Raw genomic sequence first — 23863 nt, 5'->3', positions numbered from 1 at the left:
GCATTTTCATAAGAATAACAGGAGAAATTGCACCATGCAATTTCTTGTGCAATTTCTCCTGAGTAAGCCTATACCCTATATGTGGGGAAAATACACTGTTTGGGCGCACGGCAGAGTTCGGAAGGGAAGGAGCGCCATTTGACTTTTTGAATGTAAAATTTTCTTGAATAATTAGCGGACGTCATGTTGCTTTTGGAGAGCCCCTGATGCACCTAAATAGTGGAAATCCACAAGAATTGACCCCATTTTGGAAACTAGACCCCTCAAGGATTTTATCAAGGGGTATAGTGAACATTTTGAACCCAGAGGTACGACACAGAATTTGATAACATTAGGTCATCATATTGAATAAGTTGTCATTACTCTTGAGCGCAAGTGCTCGCTACTTGAATTGCATTGGGTACTCAGGTATGCACCATGTATAGCGGGTGCTCAAGTGACATGCTCGAGTCCCTGCCCGCATGTTTCACGGTTATTAGACACCCCAAAAAAAAACATGCGGGGATAGCTCGTGCTTGGCAGGCAATTTCCGAAGGTTTTTTTGGCTGTATAACGGCTGCAAAACATATGGGGCAGAGACTCAATCATGTCACTCGAGCACCCGCTATACTCAGTGCATACCCGAGCTCCCGAAGCAAACTCAAGTAGCGAGCACTTGCGCTTAACACTAGTCACCATATCGTTGTCATTTTTTTTCTTTACTTTTGAAAAAATCCCAACACCAACCCTAGCCCACCCCTAACCCAACCATAACCCTAGCCCAACCCTAACACAACTCTAACCCAACCCTAACCCTAGCCCAACCCTAACCCAACCCTAACCCAACCCTAACCCAACTCTAACCCAACTCTAACCCAACTCTAACCCTAGCCCAACCCTAACACTAACCCAAACCTAACCCTAGCCCAACCCTAGAGTTTATTTTTTATGCCGTTTCTCGTACGGTATAATTGATTAAGACACTTTATTCTTCGGGTCGGTACGATTACAGAGTTACCAGATCCATATCAGTTTTTTATGACTGACAGATGTCACATGAAAAGACGCTTTTTTTTTGCAAAGGCTAGTTTTTGCATCACCATATTTTGAGAGCTATAATTTTTCCACATTTTGGCCGACAGTCATGTGATGGTTTGTTTTTTGCAGGACAAGTTGACGTTGTTATTGGTGCCATTTTCAGGCACGTGACATTTTTTGATCGCTTTCTATTTTGATTTTTGGGAGGCGGAATAAACAAAAATCAACAATTCCGGAATTTTTTTTTTTTTATGCCATTCCACATTTGGTAAAATTGATAAGGCAGCATTATTCTTCGGTTCAGTACGTTTACAGTGGTACCACATTTATATCTTTTTTTATGTTTTGGCGCTTTTACACAATAAAAACTATTTTATAGAAAAAATATTTTTTTTGTATCGCTTTATTCTGAGGGCTATAACTTTTTTATTTTTTGGCTGATGGAGCAAGGCAGCTTGTTTTTTGCGGGACAAGATGATGTTTTCAGCGGTACCATTTTTTTGCATTCGTCATTTTGATCGCGTTTTATTGCATTTTTTATTGGCGGTATGATGATAAATCATCGTTTTTTGCTTTGTTTTTTTTTACCGTGTTCACTAAAGGGGTTAACTAGTGGGACAGTTTTATAGGTCAGGTCGTTCTGGACGGAGTGATACCACATATGTGTAATTTTATTGTTTTTTTTGTTTTCACGATAATATTTATTTATGGGTACAGTATATTTTTATTTTTTTAAAAATATTTTTACAATTTTTTTTTTCACTTTCTGAGCCTTTTGGTACTTTTACACATTGTCCCACTATGGGACTTTCACTTTTCACATTCAGATTGCCTGTATAGCACAGGAATGCAGCAGCATCCCTGTGCTATCCAGGCTGTCACAGCTGCAGAGGGAGAAGTTACTTTGGTCATGCACTGCGCATGACCAAAGTAACTTCCTGCTGTCTGGTGACCGAGATGCTGTCATGACGACATCGGATCATCATGATAACATCCGGGAGCCGCTGCAGATAGTGTGGGACACCGGCAGAGGAGGTAAGCATCGGTGCTTACCCCCTCTTTCCCTCGACTTCGAATGCAGCATTTCAGGGGTTAATGTGCAGGGAGCGGTGCGGGACCACTCCCTGCAAATAGCTGACAGTCAGCAGCGATCGACCCGCACCGCTTGTGTGTGGGCGTGATCACCACATGAAGTAATAGTACGTCACTGGCCCAATAGGCCCAGGGCACCATGACGTATTATTACCACAAATGTCAGAAAGGGGTTAAAACATTTCCCACATTCTGAACATGAAAAATGCTTTTCCCGAGTGAGTTATTTGGTGTATAACAAAAATCAATTTATGGTTAAACAATTCCCACTTTCTGAACAGGAAAAAGGCTCCTTCATTGTGTGACTTTTCTGATGTTTATTAACAGCTGATATCCTCGTAAAATATTTCCCACATTAAGAACAAGAAAACGGCTTCTCCCCTGTGTGAAGTGTCTGGTGTCTAACAAGGTGTGATTTCTGCACAAAACATTTCCCACAATCTGAACATAAAAAGGGCTTCTCCCCTGTGTGAGTTCTCTGGTGACTAACAAGATCTGATTTCTGGTTAAAACATTTTTCACATTCTGAACAGGAAAAAGGCTTCTCCCCTGTGTGAATTCTCTGGTGCTTAACAAAATCTGATTTCTGGTTAAAACATTTCCCACATTCTGAACATGAAAAAGGCTTCTCCCCTGTGTGAGTTCTCTGGTGTGCGATAAGCTGTGATTTCTGTAAAAACATTTCTCACATTCTGAACAGGAAAAGGGTTTCTCCCCTGTGTGGGTTCTCTTATGATTAACAAGAACTGATTTGTACTTAAAACATTTCCCACATTCTGAACATGAAAAAGGCTTCTCCACTGTATGAGTCTTCTGATGTGCGATAAGCTGTGATTTCTGTACAAAACATTTCCTACATTCTGAACATGAAAAAGGCTTCTCCCCTCTGTGAGTTCTCTGGTGTTTAACAAGAACTGATTTGTAGTTAAAACATTTCCCACATTCTGAGCATGAAAAAGGCTTCTCCCCTGTGTGAGTTCTCTGGTGATTAACAAGATCTGATTTCTGGTTATAACATTTCCCACATTCTGAACATGAAAAAAGCTTCTCCCCTGTGTGACTTCTCTGGTGATTAACAAGGATCCAATACTGGTTAAAACATTTCCCACATTCTGAACAGGAAAATGGCTTCTTTGCTTTAGAAGCAATTCGTTTTTTAATGCTTATTTTGTGACTTAGATTTTCCTTGGTAGTCAGTAATGAATCAGAAGACAGGACCTGTTTCAAAGGATCAGATAATTGATCTTTGCTGTGAAGGGACAATGGTATATCTGGAGTAATGACATTCATTTCAATTGTATCCTGTGGGATCTCAAGATCATCTGATTTAAAAATTGAAGATGTCAGCTGTCCCTCTGATCTCCTGGTACAGTCATCTGCTAAGAATAAAAACAATTATTATTTTTGAACAAAATATCCATGAAATTTATATTTTTGAACATTTCTACTTAAACTATCCGTACAAATGGGAAGTTATGTAAAAACATTGAATTATTATTTATTATTATAGCGCCATTTATTCCATGGCACTTTACATGTGAAAAAGGGGTATACATACAAGAACAATTACACTAATCTTGAACACAATGTGACAGCGACTGGTACAGGAGGAGCGAGGTCCCTGCCCGTGAGGGCTCACAATCTGCAAGGGATGGGTGAGGATACAGTTTGTGAGTGTAGAGCTGGTCGTGCAGTGGTGTGGTGGATCAGTGGTTACTGCAGGTTGTAGGCTTGTCGGAAGAGGTTGGTCTTCAGGCTCCTTTTGAAGGTTTCCACGGTAGGCGAGAGTCTGACGTGTTGGGTTAGAGAGTTCCAGAGTAAGGGGGAAGCACAGGAGAAATCTAGTATGCGATTGTGGGAGGAGGAGATAAGAGGGGAGTAGAGAAGGAGATCTTGTGAGGATCAGAGGTTGCGTGCGAGTATGTAACGGGAGACTAGGTCAGAGATATATGGAGGAGATAGGTTGTGAATGGTTTTGTATGTCATGGTTAGGGTTTTGAACTGGAGTCTCTGAGCAATGGGGAGCCAGTGAAGAGATTGACAGAGAGGAGAGGCCGGGGAATAGAGGGGGGACAGGTGGATTAGTCGGGCAGCAGAGTTTAGGATGGATTGGAGGGGTGCAATAATGTTGGAAGGGAGGCCACTGCGCAGGAGGTTGCAGTAGTCAAGGCGGGAGATGATGAGGACGTGCACTAGTGTTTTTGCAGATTCGTGGTTGAGGAATGTGCGGATCCGGGAGATATTTTTGAGTTGGAGTCGGCAGGAAGTGGAAAGGGCTTGGATATGTGGTTTGAAGGAGAGTTCAGAGTCCAGGGTTACCCCAAGGCAGCGAGCTTGATGGACAGGAGAGAGTGGACAGCCATTGACGATGATAGATAGGTCAGTTGGGGGGGTGGTGAATGAGATGGCGGAAAGATGATGAATTCTGTTTTGTCCATGTTAAGTTTTAGAAATCTAGCAGAGAAGGATGAAATAGCAGACAGACATTGTGGTATTTTGGTTAGTAAGGAGGTGATATCGGGTCCAGAGAGGTAGATCTGTATGTCATCAGCATAGAGGTGATAATGAAAGCCATGAGACTCTATGAGCTGTCCCAGGCCGAAGGTGTAGATGGAGAAGAGCAGGGGTCCTAGAACTGAACCTTGGGGGACACCGACAGATAGGGGGCGAGATGAGGAGGTGGTGTATGAGTGAGAGACACTGAATGTCCTGTCTGTTAGGTATGAGGAGATCCAGGATAGGGCCAAGTCTGTGATGCCGAGAGATGAGAGAGTTTGTAGTAAGAGGGAATGGTCCGCTGTGTCGAAGGCAGATGACAGGTCTAGGAGGAGGAGGACAGAGTAGTGTCTCTTAGATTTGGCAGTTAGTAGGTCATTGGTGACTTTGGTAAGGGCAGTTTCAGTAGAATGGTGCGGTCGGAAACCAGATTGTAGGCGGTCGAAGAGGGAGCAGGAGGAGAGGTGGGAGGACAGCTCAGAATGGACGTGTTGTTCCAGTAGTTTTGAGGCATAGGGGAGAAGTGATATGGGGCGATAGCTAGTCAGAGAGGATGGGTCAAGGGAGGGCTTTTTGAGGATGGGTGTGATTGAGGCATGTTTGAAGCATGAGGGGAAGACACCAGTTGTTAATGACAGGTTGAAGAGGTGGGCTAGGACTGGGATGAAGATAGTGGTAAGATTTGGGATGAGGTGGGACAGGATTGGGTCAAGTTTACAGGTGGTGAGGTGTGATTTGGAGAGTAAAGAGGAAAGTTGATCTTCCGTAATGGTGGAGAAGGTGGTTTTGGAGGAGGAGGGTTGAGTAGGTGTGGGGAGGGGCTGAGGGGGCTTTAGGCAAAAGCTTTGTCTGATGGTGTCAATCTTCTGCTTCAAGAATGAGGCAAAGTCTTCAGCTGAAATAAGAGGAGAGGGAGGAGGCATTGAAGGACGGAGAAGAGAATTGAAGGTGTTGAATAGTTGTTTGGGGTTGTGAGCCAGGGAGGATATGAGAGATGCGAAGTATGTTTGTTTTGCTGCAGTGAGTGTGGACTTGAAGGTAGTGAGGGACTGTTTGAATGCGATGAAGTGCTCATTGGAGTGGGACCTTTTCCATCTACGCTCAGCAACCCTGGAGGCCCCTCGCAGTTCTTTAGTTAGGGTGGTGTGCCAGGGTTATCTGTTGATTGTGCAAGCTTTGGTATGTGTGAGGGGAGCGACCGAATCGAGAGCTGCAGCTGTTGTGGTGTTGTATAAAGTGGCAGCAACATCTGCATCATGTAAAGAACTAATGTCTATAAGAGGGAGAGGGGATTCAGAGCGTGAGTGTAGGTCAAGGTGTTTGAGATTTCTGCGAGGGTATGCAAGTTTGTGGAGTGGGGATTGTTGCCCTGGAGAGGAGAATAAAAACTTCTACACATCTCACAATAATCAAGTCCCCACTCAGGTCCATCATCTGTTAGTGGAAAAACAGAGATTTCCACATTATTAGTGGCTGAAAGGCTCTTAAAAAGCAACATGGCTTCCATAAACCAATCCAGCAATATCCGCTCTCCCAAAGTCAGATCTCCCCTCGCTTCTGAGCCTTGCAGTGCGCCCAAAACACATTTATCATCCATGTATTTGGCATTACTATAGTGAGAAGAACCCACTTAATTTACGGTGTGGGTCTCCTGGAGCACAATCTGGGCACTACGTCTAGACACAGGTGCGATTTTTATGGACTGCAACCTAAACTATGAGTTACAGGTCATCAGTATCCAGGTTCGGGAAAGAAGAATTACTCATTTAGCGGAAAAGGAGATACCGCCTATTTTGGAAGATTAATTCCCTTAAATCTAATCAGGAACGTGAACGAGTCCCTAGGGCGCTCTGAGTCTTCAAAGAGATGTTTAAATTTCCCAAAAATAAGAACTTTGTGATATCTTGGGAAAAAAATACACTTAAACTACACAAAAAAATCTGATGGATTTAACCCTTAAGCAGAACGAAAAAGAATATAATGAAGTAGCCCCAGAGTTGGAAAAAGTAAAAATAGAACTTCAACTTCTCACTTGAGGCACAAATAATTAAGTTACAACGTTTTTCTCCAAATTAGAGAAGAAATTGGTCCCTATACAGACGGAAATAAAACAGAGAAAGAAAGAAAGATACATTTTTACGAGACAAATCAGATTATAACGCTGGTCGGATTTTCCACTGGGGTCAACAAAAAAATCAGACAGCGGAAATATCAGAAAAAAAGATCAACTGATTATTGGACTACAGATTCAGACTCCAGCACATCAGAAAGTTTCCAGCAGTCTGTCCAGAAACCGCCGCGAAAATTCTCCGAAACATTTTCCACACCCGGTGCATTAAATATCCTTTTAGGAAATCGATCAGAGGAGACGACCCAAGAAAAACAGGAGAAAAATAGAAGCAAGTTGCTTGGAGACACTGGACGGAAACTATACAAAAGATCTTATTATTAGTAACTTGACTGACTTCATGATAGATGAGGCGAACACTTCACAGTTATTACAGGGCTTACATTTTTGTTTAATGAATGAATTTCACTTTGCAAATATTCAATTTGACTTTTTTTAAAGCAGTAAAAAAAATCCATCTGTTTAAAACATTCAGCACTGCCGCACCTTTAATTACATCCAGAAAACCAGGAGAGACTCCAGGTGTGATCGGGTATCAAGGACTCAGTGTTGTCTCCCTTCAAAGAGATGCGACTTTGCTGTCTGCCTACAGAACAGAATTCACACTCAGCATCTGAGAACCTGAAGTAAAGTTTTTTAAGCTAAGTGCCCACGATGCTGAAATTCTCCAGATTTTTTCTGCATCTCCCTGGCAGGAAAAACGCATGCGGATTGTACATGCGGATTGTACATGCGGATTGTACATGCGTTTTTCCTGCCAGGGACATGCGGATGTGAAACGTTCTTCACTTGCATTTCCACATGCGAGTTGACAAGCACTTTTCCTAGCGATTTTAGCATCACTTGGAAAGTGCGTGACAACTTGGTCACACTATATAAATCCATTCAACCGGCAACCGGCATGGATTTATATAGTGTGACCAAGTTACGATGCTGCAAATGCAGCATCAATAGTAAAAAAAAGAATAAAATGGCGAAAAATAAAAAAAAATCATTAAACTCACCTGCCAATGGCCTCCGGTCTCCTTCTCCAGTGTCTTCGACGGCTCGCGGTGGTGTAAAAGGACCTACCATGACGTCATTTAGTCATGTGACAGGTCAAGCGACAACCTACGTCAGCGGTCGCGTGACCCGTCACATGACTAAATGACGTCATAGAAGGTCCTTTTACACCACCGTGAGCCACCGAAGACACAGGACGCACCATACAGGAGACTGGGTGCTTTTCTTTTAATTCTTTTTTAACTACAGGTTCTATGGTACCCGGGTCTGGATGAGAGTCTCCTCTTCTCCAGACCCGGGTACCATCCGCACATTGAATCGCTTAATATCCACATGTGCACATGTAGTCATGCGGATATTATGCGATTCAATGCAAGTCAATGGCGGCAAAAACGCTGCATTTCCTCAAAATTAATGGACATGCTGCGGATTTTTCCGCAATGAACTTTAAGTTTAGAAATAAATTACAATATTTATTGCGAAATTTTGTAGAGCTTGGCAAAATTCTAAAAGAAGGCTGAAAAACGTATTATGTACCCAAAAAAAGCCAATTGGTATTTTATTCCAAAATTCCACAAATCTTTGACAGCCCCTATGGGCCACCCTAATTGTGGCAGGCATAGATTCACTAACAGAGCCACTGTCACAATACATAGATTGGCATCTGAGGCCTTGGCTGAAGAATATACCTTCTTAGGCCTCCTTCACATGTCCTGGTGATTCCCATATAGGAAAAACTAGTACTGGTGAGATCAATGGTCTGTGTCCATGTGCCATCTGTATGTGACATCTCTGTGGCATAAGGGTGACATCCGTGTATCTGTATGTCCGTGTAACACATCAGTGTGCAGTCCGTATGTCAGTGTGACACGTACCGGCGCCTGGGAAAAGCAGTACAGTTAGCACTGATACCAAGCGCTGGCTGCTGAAACCAACTCTCATCATTGTCCCTTGTCAATGAAGGGAGTTGTATTCAGCCCCAGCTGAGTACATCCAGTGTAAAATGAAGAATTAAAGGGAATCTGTCACCCCCTGGGAGGTATCAGACCTCTAATATGGGCATACAGGTTATAGAAATGTAAATCTATACTTACCTGTATGTCCCATATCAGAGGTCTGATAGCAGAGAAATATCCTTTTATTAAATCAGTTTTCCTGAGCATGGCATCAGGGGATGCCAAGAAATGCCTGCCCATATGCCTAATTTAAATATTTCCCTGCTCCCCTGCCCGCCCCTGTACGTCACAGGGCCCAAGCTCAGGAAAATGATTTAATAAAAATATATTTCTCTGCTATCAGAGCTCTGATATGGGACATACAGATAAGTATAGATTTACATTTCTATAACCTGGATGCCCATATTAGAGGTCTGATAACTCCCAGGGGGTGACAGATTCCCTTTAAATAAAAAAAAGATGACGTGGGCTCCAGCGTCATTTTTATAACCAGCAGAGGGAAAGCCAACCACTGGCGGCTGATATTACTAGCCAGGGAAGGGGCCAGTAGCCAAAAATGTTCCCTGGCTATTAATAACAGCCCACAGCTGTTTGATTAGCATTTACTAGCTAGATTACAGAGGAACCCCAGAAAAAAATTGATGTAGGGTCCTCCTAGAAATATTAACCAGCAAAGGCTAAACAGACAGCTGTGGGCTGATATTACTAGCCAGGTAAGGAGCCATAGATACTGCCCCCTCCTTCCTCCCCCGAGGCTAATAAGATCAGCTCTCAGCTGCCCCAGAAATGGGGCATCAATACAATGTGCCAATTTTGGTGCTAAGCCTTGCTCTTCCCACTTGCCCTTGTGCTGTGGCAAATGGGGTAACTTGGTTGCGGTTGATGTCTGCCTTGTATTGGTAGCTGACATGAAGCCCAGGAGTTAGTAATGGAGAGGCACCTATAAGACGCCCCCATTTGTAACCCCATAGTAAGTTTTGAAAAAAACAGCCAGAAAAAAATCCTTTATTAGTGTTAAATATTAAATATGGATATTAATTTTTATTCTGTATCCATACATTGCATAAGATTGCATCAACCATCGTGCAAGGATCTTTTGCTGACATCACAAAGTGCTAATCTTAGCTCAGTGTAAGTTAGTGCCATATATAAAGAGCAGATGCTATGAGGGGCCTATATAACCCCTGTAAGACATAGGGAGCGGCTCTCTTTCCATTCTACACTACACAGCTCAGTCGTAGGATCCCCATGCTGAAGAAACAGCTGACAAGGCCCAGATGCATGGTGTCATCCTGAAGCACGTGCTGGACACAGACAGATGCAACCTATCATCCAGGATCCCGGGAAAAGATGGGTGAATCTAAACTAATAAGCTAATAATGGACAATCACTTTGTAACTATTTCACCTATTTTATGTAACTACTGCAATAATTTATAATGAACAATCCAAGGATAAACCGCTACATTTTCCTATAAGAATATTGTGATATATTCTTTAAACAATCGCATCTAATAAAAAGTTCTCTATTACAATATACAGAAATAAATATATTTTAGCAATTTTTAACACATTTATTTAAAGATAAAAAGACAGTTATACTCACCTAATCCATTGAAGCCAATGTCCTGTTCAAAAAAACAAAAATAAAAAAGCAAATTTATACTGTAGCATTGGCGTCTCTGCCCTCTGCTAGGCAGAGACGCCGTCCCTCTCACCTTCCTGTTCAGCGCGCGGTGTCCTCCAGCGCTCCTTTCCTCGCTGCTGCCGGCGCGCGTTCCTTCCCGGGCACTGTGCTTAGGGCGCGCGGTCCCCCTCTCTTAAAGGGACTGCGTGCGCCGTCCTAAGGAGTCCCCGGCCAACAGCCGGAGGACTTCCCATATATAAGGCACCTCCTCCAAAATGGAGGTGCCCGAGCAAAGTTGTTGCAAAGCATACTCACCTCTGCTTCAGCCCTCTGGTCCCGTTGCCAGCCTGACTACCAGTCCTGTCTGCCTGCTTGTTGTCTCTTCAGCCCGACAGTCTGTCTCCTGCATCCGCCAGTCTGTCTATGGGCAAGTCCAAATGTGGACCAGGAAGCACCCGCCAGTTACCTGCCTGCTACCTGCTGTACCTGCTAGCCCGCTCACCTGGGAGCGCTCACCTGCTACCCGCCTGCTAGCCTTCCTGGAGGCTCAGCCGTCACTTGCCGTGACCACCTGCCTGCCAAGAGACTCTTACCTGCTCAGTCGTCACTTGCCGTGACCACCTGCCTGCCTGCCAAGAGACTCTTACCCGCTCAGCCGTCACTTGCCGTGACCACCTGCCTGCCTGCCAAGAGACTCTTACCCGTTCTGCCGCCACTTCCCGTGACCACCTGCCTGCCAGCCAAGAGACTCTTACCCGCTCAGCCGTCACTTGCCGTGACCACCTGCCTGCCTGCCAAGAGACTCTTACCCGTTCTGCCGCCACTTCCCGTGACCACCTGCCTGCCAGCCAAGAGACTCTTACCCGCTCAGCCGTCACTTGCCGTGACCAACTGCCTGCCAGCCAAGAAACTCTTACCTGCTCTTCCGTCACTTCTCGTGACCACCCGCCTGCCAGCTAAAGAGACTTCTTCCGTCACGTACCGTGACCAACCGTCTACTCACCCAGAGACTGATACCTACCCGTTGTGTCCACCCGCTACACCGGTCAGTCCCAGCTATCTGACCCGTGGGAGCCACCTGCTCTATTACAAGGTCATCCCCAGAATAGCACCTCCCCCTCGGGGTCCCTCCTTGTTCCAAGGCACAGAGGTTCCACCACCCAGCCCCGTTACATATACTCACCTAACACCTAATCCCCAAGCCATTGTCCCATGTAAAAAAACAAAAATAAAAAAACAACCATATCCCTCATCTATCCCATGTGGGAAGAATCCATAGTGTCCCACGCCGTAATCCATCTGTGCAACATGTGTTCTTGAGCATGAATGGTGGCATGATGCGACAGCTCATGCTGAAGAGCAGGGAAGAATGACTCACTGCAGCAAGAGCGGCCCTTGAACCAGTAACTTCAGTGAGATCCTCTCCAGTTCCATGGATGGTGAACGTTGGTGGACAGCCATTTTCAGGTCTCTCCAGAGATGCTCAATTGGGTTTAGGTCAGGGCTCTGGCTGGGGCAGTCAAGAATGGTCACAGACTTGTTCTGAAGCCACTTCTTTGTTATTTTACCTGTGTGCTTAGGGTCATTGCCTTGTTGGAAGGTGAGCCTTCGGCCAAGTCTGAGGTCCAGAGCACTCTGGAAGAGGTTTTCATCCAGAATATCTCTGTACTTGGCCGCATTCATGTTTCCTTCAATTGCAACCAGTCGTCCTGTCTCTGTACCTGAAAAACACCACCATAGCATGATGCTGCCACCTCCATGTTTCACTGTTGGGATTGTATTGGGCAGGTGATGAGCAGTGCCTGGTTTACTCCACACATACCGCTTAGAATTATCACCAAAAAGTTCTATCTTCGTCTCATCAGACCAGAGAATCTTATTTCTCATAGTCTGGGAGTCCTTCATGTGTTTTTGAGCAAACTCTATGCGGGCTTTCATATGTCTTGCACTGAGGAGAGGGTCCCGTTGGCCATTCTGCCATAAAGGCCCGACTGGTGGAGGGCTGCAGTGATAGTTGACTTTGTGGAACTTTCTCCCATCTCCCTACTGCATCTCTACAGTTCAGGCAAAGTGATATTGGGGTTCTTCTTTACCTCTCTCACCACGGCTCTTCTCCCACGATTGCTCAGTTTGGCTGGAAGCAGGGCCGGCGTCACCACCCGGCGCACCCGGGCAAGTGCCGGGGCCCTGGACAGAAAGGGGGGCCCACTCATCTGGGCTGTTTGCTAATCTATCACTATGTGTCATGTGTGTGAGAGGCGCTGCGGTAGTGCCCGCAGCGTCCTTGGTTACTGCCGGGTGGCAGATCCTCTTCTGGACAGCGGGGGGCCCGCACTCACCTCGGTTGCTATGTGAGCGCTGCCCGCAGCGTCCTGGGTTACCGCCGGCAGGCAGATGCATCCTTAGCTTCCTCTCTCCTCCGGCTATTGAGTGCTCAGCGCTGCAGACATCCAGCCAGATGGTGGCAGTGCTGTGCACCATCTATTCCTACCGCAGCTGCACTGCCTTCTGACTGGGTCCCTCCTCCGAGCTCGTGCTCCTCGGAAACCAAAAGCCAGCCACAGCCAGCCACAGCCAGCCACAGCCAGCCAGCCACAGCCAGCCACCACACACTGCCACCAACCGCAGGTAACTTTCTCTGTGCACGTCTTACTCTTATCAATGTCTTTCTATCTATGGATACATGATGTCACAGTGATAGTCACATGCATCATCATGGATCTATAATCTATAAATAGAAAGACATAACTTGACTATACTATATATCTATCTAAGTCAACTCAACACAGCAGCAGACACACAATACTACTAAGCACAGCAGCACACACACTACTACTAAGCACAGCAGCACACATAATACTACTAAGCACAGCAGCACACACACTACTACTAAGCACAGAAGCACACACAATACTACTAAGCACAGAAGCACACACACTACTACTAAGCACAGCAGCACACATAATACTACTAAGCACAGCAGCACACACACTACTACTAAGCACAGCAGCACACACACTACTACTAAGCACAGCAGCACACACACTACTACTAAGCACAGCAGCACACACACTACTACTAAGCACAGCAGCGCACACACTACTACTAAGCACAGCAGCACACACACTACTACTAAGCACAGCAGCGCACACACTACTACTAAGCACAGCAGCGCACACACTACTACTAAGCACAGCAGCGCACACACTACTACTAAGCACAGCAGCGCACACACTACTACTAAGCACAGCAGCGCACACACTACTAATAAGCACAGCAGCGCACACACTACTACTAAGCACAGCAGCGCACACACTACTACTAAGCACAGCAGCGCACACACTGCTACTAAGCACAGCAGCACACACACTACTACTAAGCACAGCAGCGCACACACTACTAATAAGCACAGCAGCGCACACACTACTACTAAGCACAGCAGCGCACACACTACTACTAAGCACAGCAGCGCACACACTACTATTAAGCACAGCAGCACACACAATACTACTAAGCACAGCAGCACACACACTGCTACTAAGCACAGCAGCACACACAATACTACTAAGCACAGCAGCACACACACTGCTACTAAGCACAGCAGCACACACAATACTACTAAGCACAGCAGCACACACAATACTACTAAGCACAGCAGCACACACACTGCTACTAAGCACAGCAGCACACACACTGCTACTAAACACAGCAGCGCACACACTACTACTAAGCACAGCAGCGCACACACTACTACTAAGCACATCAGCGCACACACTGCTACTAAGCACAGCAGCACACACACTGCTACTAAGCACAGCAGCACACACACTGCTACTAAGCACAACAGCACACACAATACTACTAAGCACAGCAGCGCACACACTACTAATAAGCACAGCAGCGCACACACTACTACTAAGCACAGCAGCGCACACACTACTACTAAGCACAGCAGCACACACACTGCTACTAAGCACAGCAGCACACACACTGCTACTAAACACAGCAGCGCACACACTACTACTAAGCACAGCAGCGCACACACTACTAAGCACATCAGCGCACACACTGCTACTAAGCACATCAGCGCACACACTGCTACTAAGCACAGCAGCACACACACTGCTACTAAGCACAGCAGCACACACACTGCTACTAAGCACAGCAGCGCACACACTACTACTAAGCACAGCAGCGCACACACTACTACTAAGCACAGCAGCGCACACACTACTACTAAGCACAGCAGCGCACACACTACTACTAAGCACAGCAGCACACACACTACTACTAAGCACAGCAGCACACACACTGCTACTAAACACAGCAGCACACACACTACTACTAAGCACATCAGCGCACACACTGCTACTAAGCACATCAGCGCACACACTGCTACTAAGCACAGCAGCACACACACTACTACTAAGCACAGCAGCACACACACTGCTACTAAGCACAGCAGCACACACACTACTACTAAGCACAGCAGCGCACACACTGCTACTAAGCCCAGCAGCACACACACTACTACTAAGCACAGCAGCGCACACACTACTACTAAGCACATCAGCGCACACACTGCTACTAAGCACAGCAGCACACACACTACTACTAAGCACAGCAGCACACACACTGCTACTAAGCACAGCAGCACACACACTGCTACTAAGCACAGCAGCACACACACTGCTACTAAGCACATCAGCACACACACTACTACTAAGCACAGCAGCACACACACTGCTACTAAGCACAGCAGCACACACACTGCTACTAAGCACAGCAGCACACACAATACTACTAAGCACAACAGCACACACAATACTACTAAGCACAGCAGCACACACAATACTACTTAGCACAGCAGCACACACAATACTACTAAGCACAGCACTGTCTGCAGTATCTGAGGAAATCCTGTCTGACTGTGTGGAATAGCAGAGAAGTAAGGGGCAGCAGGCAGGGCAGAGGTAGGCATGCCGCATGATGGTGCCTGACTGCTCTGCAGCTGCTATAGGAGGGGACTGGAGGGCTATACTTAATGGTCTGACTCTGACTCACCATCACCAACATCCCTACCCGTTCCATTCCTTCTCTGCCATTTCTCACAGACAGGGCTTCCTGTTTATACTGCAGTGTGCTGACAGGAGGAGCAATGGCAGTAATTCACCCAGTGACAGTCTCCACATAGTGGAAATGGAATGGCACCAGTGGGTCAGACCGTGCCAGAAGAAGGGACCGGCCAGTGCAGCCACACATAGATACGCATACTGCACACCATTAAGTATAGCCCTCCAGTCCCCTCCTAGGCATGCCTAGTCTGTCTGCTCTGCAGCTGCTATAGGAGGGGACTGGAGGGCTATACTTAATGGTGTGCCGTGTGTGTATCTATGTGTGGCTGCTGCATGGGGCATTATGTGGGGGGGAACAGCCTTCATGGGGCATTATGTGTGTGTGTGGGGGGGGACAGCCTGCATGGGGCATTATATGGGGGGGAGTGACATCCTGCATGGGGCATTATGTGGGGGAAGGAAGTGACATCCTGCAGGGGGCATTGTGTGTGTCGGGCGGACAGCCTGCATGGGGCATTAGGTGAAGGGGGCACAGCCTGCATGGAGCGCTATATGGGGGCCAGTATCCTGTATGGAGCGTTATATGAGGGCCAGTATTCTGCATGGAGCGCTATATGGGGGCCAGTATCCTGTATGGAGCGTTATATGAGGGCCAGTATGCTGTATGGAGCATAATATGAGGGCCAGTATTCTGCATGGAGCGCTATATGGGGGCCAGTATCCTGTATGGAGCGTTATATGAGGGCCAGTATACTGTATGGAGCATTATATGAGGGCCAGAATTCTGCATGGAGCGTTATATGGGGGCCAGTATTCTGCATGGAGCGTTATATGGGGGCCAGTATTCTGCATGGAGCGTTATATGGGGCCCATAATACTGTATGGAGGACTATACTGTCCAGTCTGCACTGTGCGCTGCAAGGATTAACTGGTTTCTGAGCTTTTGTAGAATTTACTATAAATATCGCTCATGTAATGTAAGAAGTGAAATCTGTGGCATTGTACTATATATATATATATATACAGTACATACCAAAAGTTTGGACACACCTTCTCATTTAAAGATTTTTCTGTATTTTCATGACTATGAAAATTGTACATTCACACTGAAGGCATCAAAACTATGAATTAACACATGTGGAATTATATACTTAACAAAAAAGTGTGAAGCAACTGAAAATATGTCTTATATTCTAGGTTCTTCAAAGTAGCCACCTTTTGCTTTGATGACGGCTTTGCACACTCTTGGCATTCTCTTGATGAGATTCAAGAGGTAGTCACCGGAAATGGTCTTCCAACAATCTTGAAGGAGTTCCCAGAGATGCTTAGCACTTGTTGGCCCTTTTGCCTTCAATCTGTGGTCCAGCTCACCCCAAACCATCTCGATTGGGTCCAGGTCTGGTGACTGCGGAGGCCTGGTCATCTGGAGTAGCACCCCATCACTCTCCCTCTTGGTCAAATAGCCCTTACACAGCCTGGAGGTGTGTTTGGGGTCATTGTCCTGTTGAAAAATAAATGATGGTCCAGCTAAACGCAAACCGGATGGAATAGCATGCTGCTGCAAGATGCTGTGGTAGCCATGCTGGTTCAGTATGCCTTCAATTTTGAATAAATCCCCAACAGTGTCACCAGCAAAGCACCCCCACACCATCACACCTCCTCCTCCATGCTTCACGGTGGGAACCAGGCATGTAGAGTCCATCCGTTCACCTTTTCTGCATCTCACAAAGACACGGTGGTTGGAACCAAAGATCTCAAATTTGGACTCATCAGACCAAAGCACAGATTTCCACTGGTCTAATGTCCATTCCTTGTGTTCTTTAGCCCAAACAAGTCTCTTCTGCTTGTTGCCTGTCCTTAGCAGTGGTTTCCTAGCAGCTATTTTACCATGAAGGCCTGCTGCACAAAGTCTCCTCTTAACAGTTGTTGTAGAGATGTGTCTGCTGCTAGAACTCTGTGTGGCATTGACCTGGTCTCTAATCTGAGCTGCTGATAACCTGTGATTTCTGAGGCTGGTGACTCAGATAAACTTATCCTCAGAAGCAGAGGTGACTCTTGGTCTTCCTTTCCTGGGGTGGTCCTCATGTGAGACAGTTTCTTTGTAACGCTTGATGGTTTTTGCAACTGCACTTGGGGACACTTTCAAACTTTTCTCAATTTTTCGGACTGACTGACCTTCATCTCTTAAAATAATGATGGCCACTTGTTTTTCTTTACTTAGCTGCTTTTTTCTTGCCATAATGCAAATTCTAACAGTCTATTCAGTAGGACTATCAGCTGTGTATCCACCAGACTTCTGCACAACACAACTGATGGTCTCAACCCCATTTATAAGGCAAGAAATCCCACTTACTAAACCTGACAGGGCACACCTGTGAAGTGAAGACCATTTCCGGTGACTACCTCTTGAAGCTCATCAAGAGAATGCCAAGAGTGTGCAAAGCAGTCATCAAAGCAAAAGGTGGCTACTTTGAAGAACCTAGAATATAAGACATATTTTCAGCTGTTTCACACTTTTTTGTTAAGTATATAATTCCACATGTGTTAATTCATAGCTTTGATGCCTTCAGTGTGAATGTACAATTTTCATAGTTATGAAAATACAGAAAAATCTTTAAAATGAGAAGGTGTGTCCAAACTTTTGGTCTGTACTGTATATGTATATATATATATCTTTCTCTGTGGTATCTGTGCATCATGAATCATGTATGTGTTAAAGGGGCCCACTGAGACTCTTTCGCCCAGGGCCCACAAAAACCTGGAGCCGGCCCTGACTGGAAGGCCAGGTCTTGGAAGACTTCTTTTGTAACCTTGGCAAGATCTGTGCCTTGCCACAATTCTGTCTCTGAGCTCCTTGGGCAGTTCCTTTGAGCTAATGATTCTCATTTGGTCTGTGATATTTTCTTTTTTAATAAATTTGCAAAAATGTCTACATTTCTGGGGGTTTTTCAGTCAAGATGGGGTGCAGAGTGTACTTTAATGAGAAAAAAAATAACTTTTTAGAATTTACCAAATGGCTGCAATAAAACAAAGAGTGAAAAATTTAAAGGGGTCTGAATACTTTCCGTACCCATTGTAAAGTGACACACGGCAGATTTGAAAAATGGTCCCTGATTAGGAACACAAAACTGTCTGCGGGAAGGGGTTAAATCAGAGTATTAGGGGGAAATAACTGCTGTAGTCAAAAACTGAGTATAGAAAATAACACATCTACTGAAATGATCAAACTCAACAGTCTCCATCAGTAAAAAATGTAAAGGACAATATTTTCTATCAGACGTGATTCAAGAAGAAATATTAGACATTTAAATAGAAATATTTATAATAGTGCAGAGCTGAGGAGTCTTAAATTTAGATATCGGACATTTGGAAGAGGCAATGGAGATCTTTTTTATAGACTACCAGGGTGTTACAGACTCATATAAGAATGGCCGGATGATCCCACCACAATCAAACTATCATACAGAATGAACATGTAAAAAAAAGACATAGAAGAAAAAAACATGTTACATCCTCAACAAGAACGTATGTATGAGCGGAGAACGCAAACACTAAACCAGAGTTGCACTCATTTATGGTGGACCATTGGAGGTATGATGAGTCCTGAGCAGAAGAGTAGAGAAACTATTAGTGCCCTCATTTCAGGAGAGATTGTGCAGGAATCTGAATTCCTTGAAAATGTAATGGAATTTATGACGTGGAGTGAATCCATGAAACCAGGGCTCGAGCCATGCCACCACATCTCCTGCAGGCACAGGACTACTTCACCGCATCAAAGGGAGAATGGATGGAGCCATGAACCGTAAAATCCTGAGTGACAACCTCCTTCCCTCCACCAGGACATTTAAAATGGATCGTGGCTGGGTCATCCAGCAAGGCAATGACCTAAAACATGCAGCCAAAGCAACAAAAAGAGTGGCTCAAAAAGAAGCACATTAAGGTCATGGAGTGGTCTAGCCAGTCTCCAGACTTTAATCCCATAGAAAACTTATGGAGGGAGTTGAAGCTCCGAGTTGCCAAGTGACAGCATCACAATCTGAATGATTTAGAGATGATCTGCAAAGAGGAGTGGACCAAAACTCCTCCTGACATGTGCGCAACCCTCATCATCAACTACAAACAACGTCTTATTGCTGTGCTTGCCAACAAGGGTTTTGCCACCAAATATTAGGTGTTGTTTGCCAGAGGGATCAAATACTTCTCACTGCAAAATGAAAAAAAATATCTAATTTATACTATGTGATTTTCTTGATTTTTGTTTGGATATTCTATCTCTGAATGTTAAAATTAACCTACCCTTAAAATTATAGACTGTTCATGTCTTTGTCAGTGGGCAAACTTACAAAACCAACAAGGGATCAAATACTTATTTCCCCCACTGTATCATGGCACATGTGTAATGTTTTTTATGTAGTTTATCGCAATCCTGTTAGAAGTCAGTCAATTTTAAAAGAAATTGAAAAGTAAAAGGGAAACTCTGTTGTTATTGTACAGAAATTCACACTTGGCCCTCACTGCACATTTAATGTTGTCGATCATAAAAGTGAAGTTTGGTCAGAAAGACTGGACCTGGTCTTGTAGGGACCATATGAGAACATTCAGCAGCACAGAAAGGGCTTCCATTGCCCAAAGTCATTTGAACAGTTTTTGGTGGAGGAGAATGTTGTGGTCTAGAGGCAAAATGGTGATTACACGATTGTGATACGGCCGGACTACACCACCGATAAAGCAGCCACAGCCGGTGACTGAGAAGAATCTGTGACTTCTCTGCATTTAGTGGTTACTACTCACCTGGGTAATCATATGTAGGAATCTCCTCTTTACACCGCTCATCACCCCTCACATATGTCTCTGTAGTATTAATATGGGTCAGATCTTCACCCTGAAACAAATATTGTAAAAGTCACAGACAGAAGGAGAAGTCACATCTATGATCAGCTCTAATCCTGCCATCTCCACCGTTCTCATTACACAAGTATAAAATATATAATACAGGTGGATAAAACAAGACTGAGCACAAGACCTTCACAGCCGTCTACACATCATAGGGGAGATCTCATGACACCTTCTCTCCATCTACCTGATGATTCTGAGGAACATTGGGATCTTCTTTTTTACAGTCCTGTGGAAGAAGAGGACGGGGACATCTCTCTGGTGTTGTCCTCTTACTGGATAGATCTGGAGGAAACACATATAGGGACTGAATTCATTCTTTACATACAGATAATTATAGGCCGTGTGTATTTAGCCCTGTCAATTACCTGGTGATGTGAGGGGCTGGGGAACCTCCATCATGACGTCCCTATATTCATTCAAAAAAGAAGACTGAGAGGAGACTTAATAGCTGTCTACAAATATGTCAAGGGCTGTCACATTGTAGAAGGATCATCTTTATTCTCATTTGCACAAGGAAAGTCTAGAAGCAATGGGATGAAACTAAATGGGAGGAGACACAGATTAGATATTAGAAAAAACTTTTTGACAGTTAGGGTGATTAATGAGTGGAACAGGCTGCCACGAGAGGTGGTGAGTTCCCCTTCAATGGACGCCTTCAAACAGAGGCTGGACAGACATCTGTCTGAGATGATTTAGTGAATCCTGCTTTGAGCAGGGGGTTGGACCAGATGACCCAGGAGGTCCCTTCCAACTCTACCATTCTATGATTCTATGATCTTTGTGTCCTTCTAAATACTCCCACTCCTCCATGGAGAAATAGACAGAGACATCCTGACACCTTATAGGAACCTGACACATACAATGATACCGTCATCCCCTCGATCCCTCCATAGCGTTACTGTATAATGTCCCAGCATTCCCAGCAGTGTCACCTCTCCAGTCAGCAGCTCAATCATCTTGTAGGTGAGTTCTAGGATCTTCTGGTCATTGATGTCCTCATGTATCAGGGGGTGAGGTGGAGGCCCTGTGATTGGGCTCAGGGGTCTTCCCCATCCCTCAGACACAGGGTCCTGACAGCGCTCACTAGAGGTCTTCTTCACTACTGTGTAATCCTGGTTATGGAGAGACACATTAATAAATCTCACTCCAGACATTTCCAGAGTCCTCACCTCTCCAGTTCTGTCCATCTGTTATTCCCATAGATAAGAATGATGTAATGTGACGTCATCAGAATCTCTCACCTCTCCAGTAAGCCGGAAGAGGATCTCTAGGGTGAGGTGTAATATCCTCTCCACTATCTTGTCTCTGTCCATATCCATCTTTGATGGGTAAATCAGGAAAATTATCTTATATAGACGATCTTCACTGAGAGGATCCGATATTGTACGGACCTGAACGAGAAGAAGATGAGCCGATGTAAAATCATAAAAATCCTGTGTAATAATACAATTACTGGAGATAATAAGGGGAAACATATGAGGAGATTTATTATTTTACAGTATTTAGTTTTCTTCTTTACATCTAGTAATAAAACCTTTATATTTTAGGCCACAGACAACAAGCAGTTTCTTCCTTGGAGTCGGCAGCTGAATACGTTTCTCATGAGATGGTTGTCAGATGGTTTTACGAGATGGTTGTTTGTTCTCGGCCCTGACCCTTTCACAACTCCTGTCTCCTGGTTTAATGCCAAGAGAAGCTGATAACGAGAACCTGCCTTACACCTCTGGGTTTTCACCAATGCGGCATTGATGAATGTTCACCATGTAAATATGCCGAACACAAGAAATAGGTTTAATCACATTAAATAAAAACATTTCATTAAACAATGGATCGCCTGCAGCAGTGAATTTGTAGCATATGGTATTCAGTGTCTGGGGTGTAATGTCAGATATGTCGGCTGCTCCTCCCGTAAATAAGGCAGAGAATTAATGAGCACATAGGAGACCCCACTAATCCCGCGGCCATTAACCCCTCCAACGATTCCACACATTTCCTAAGAGAACACAATGGGGACTGTAAGAACGTTCAGTTTTGTGACAGTGAAAGGGTAAATAGCTGAGGTGGAGGAGAGATGGCGGAGGAGCATTGCTGAACTGGAGGGTAAATCCATCGCACCGGAGGAATAAAGAGAATATGGGGGCGATTATCACCAGTATCTACATCACTGTGCTGGAACTAGGAGAGAAGGAACGGCCATTGTGTGAGGACGTCTCTGGGCTTCTGTCCTTCATCCTGCAGTCGTCTGAAGGGATCTAATGTGGACGGGAACCAGCGAAGCCGCATTCTGCCCACAGTTGTTACCTCACTGTTCACACCACACAGAGACCCCCAGAGAGCCTCCGTGCTGAAGGGGTTAATGCCCCCTGCGCCCAGTAATGGGGGTCTCCACATACCTCCACCTGCAGAGCCGCCACCACATATATGGCTGTTGTGTGCGCACAGGACCTGTGATGAGGTCACAGGAGGGGAGGAGTCAGGGGTCACATGATCAGGGTCCTCAGTGGATGCACAGTGTGAACTGCGCGGCTCCTGTCCTGATATCCGGGGTGAAGACTCTACATGGAGACGTCTCCGCAGTCAGGGACATTTCTGCCATTATTTGCCCCTCACTTCTGGCACAATTACCCCGCGCCGCCTTTTCTACAGTTTTATGTGAGGAATGTAACGTGGGATTTTGTACTTGGAGACAAATAGACGACACATGAGGTGATTATCACCAGTTACCGGACGTCTACTATATGGCGATGAAAAAACAAAGTAGCACACTGTAACGCTGAGTATGTAAATATGAATTATGAAATATGAATAGCATTACTGCTGTAGAATCTAGAAATAAATGATAAATCTTAGCGCATAAATTGGCCAATTCATGTGTACCTGACAGCCGCGGTAAGGCGTTTCTCAATGTCAGGACCTAACAATGTGAATACCTCTCTAAGAGACATCCGTCTGCTTATGTGTGGGCAAGTGAGATCCTGATGCAATTAAAACCACCTGCGGCATAGGGGCGCTGCACTGCTACACAGAGGAAAGCAGCGCTGAGATGTCCCGACGCTTAGCGCTCAGCATGGGGCCGGGGGCCCAGGGCCGGCTCCAAGTTTTTGTGGGCCCTGGGCGAAAGAGTCTCAGTGGCCCCTTTAACACATACCACGATTCATGATGCACAGATACCGCAGAGAAATATATATATATAGTACAATGCAAAGATTTCACTTCTTACATTACATGAGCGATATCTATTGTAAATTCCACAATAGCTCAGAAACCAACGAATCGCTCCACACAGTATACTGGCCCCCATAAAATGCTCCATACAGGAGACTGGCCCCCATAAAATGCTCCATACAGAGTACTGGCCCCCATAAAATGCTCCATACAGGATACTGGTCCCCATATAACGCTCCATACAGGATACTGGCCCCCATATAACGCTCCATACAGAATACTGGCTCCCATATAACGCTCCATACAGGATACTGCCCCCATATAATGCTCCATACAGAATACTGGCCCCTATATAACGCTCCATACAGAATACTGGCCCCCATATAACGCTCCATACAGGATACTGGCCC

General features: G+C 45.2%; 2 protein-coding genes and 1 pseudogene across 3 annotated transcripts in view; 1 reads left to right on the top strand and 2 right to left on the bottom strand.

Annotated features, from left to right (window-relative positions):
• The window catches only part of LOC141203898 (uncharacterized), a 252388-nt gene that overhangs the window by 137808 nt on the left and 90717 nt on the right, over positions 1-23863 (top strand). The gene's annotated exons all lie outside the window — the stretch shown is intronic.
• The window catches only part of LOC141203916 (uncharacterized), a 69956-nt pseudogene that overhangs the window by 1345 nt on the left and 44748 nt on the right, over positions 1-23863 (bottom strand).
• Positions 20956-23248, bottom strand: LOC141203904 (oocyte zinc finger protein XlCOF29-like). 2 transcript variants are annotated; one of them, XM_073663878.1, is made up of 3 exons: positions 22682-23248; positions 21530-21679; positions 20956-21400 (listed from the first exon to the last, which is right to left on the bottom strand). In XM_073663878.1, exons 2-3 carry the CDS (start codon positions 21605-21607, stop codon positions 21128-21130), a joined length of 351 nt encoding a protein of 116 aa, XP_073519979.1. In that variant the 5' UTR covers positions 21608-21679; positions 22682-23248; the 3' UTR covers positions 20956-21127. The 2 variants fall into 2 exon arrangements, with proteins under 2 accessions (XP_073519979.1, XP_073519978.1); XM_073663877.1 differs by lacking the exon at positions 22682-23248 and having other exon boundaries at positions 21530-21794.

This window comes from Phyllobates terribilis, unplaced genomic scaffold, assembly GCF_046119375.1.
Source record: "Phyllobates terribilis strain yellow unplaced genomic scaffold, ASM4611937v1 Scaffold_130__1_contigs__length_5004896, whole genome shotgun sequence".
Classification (NCBI taxonomy): Eukaryota; Metazoa; Chordata; class Amphibia; order Anura; family Dendrobatidae; genus Phyllobates; species Phyllobates terribilis.
The sequence above is the reverse complement of the archived record's forward strand: the minus strand, read 5'-3'. Positions and strand labels throughout refer to the sequence as shown.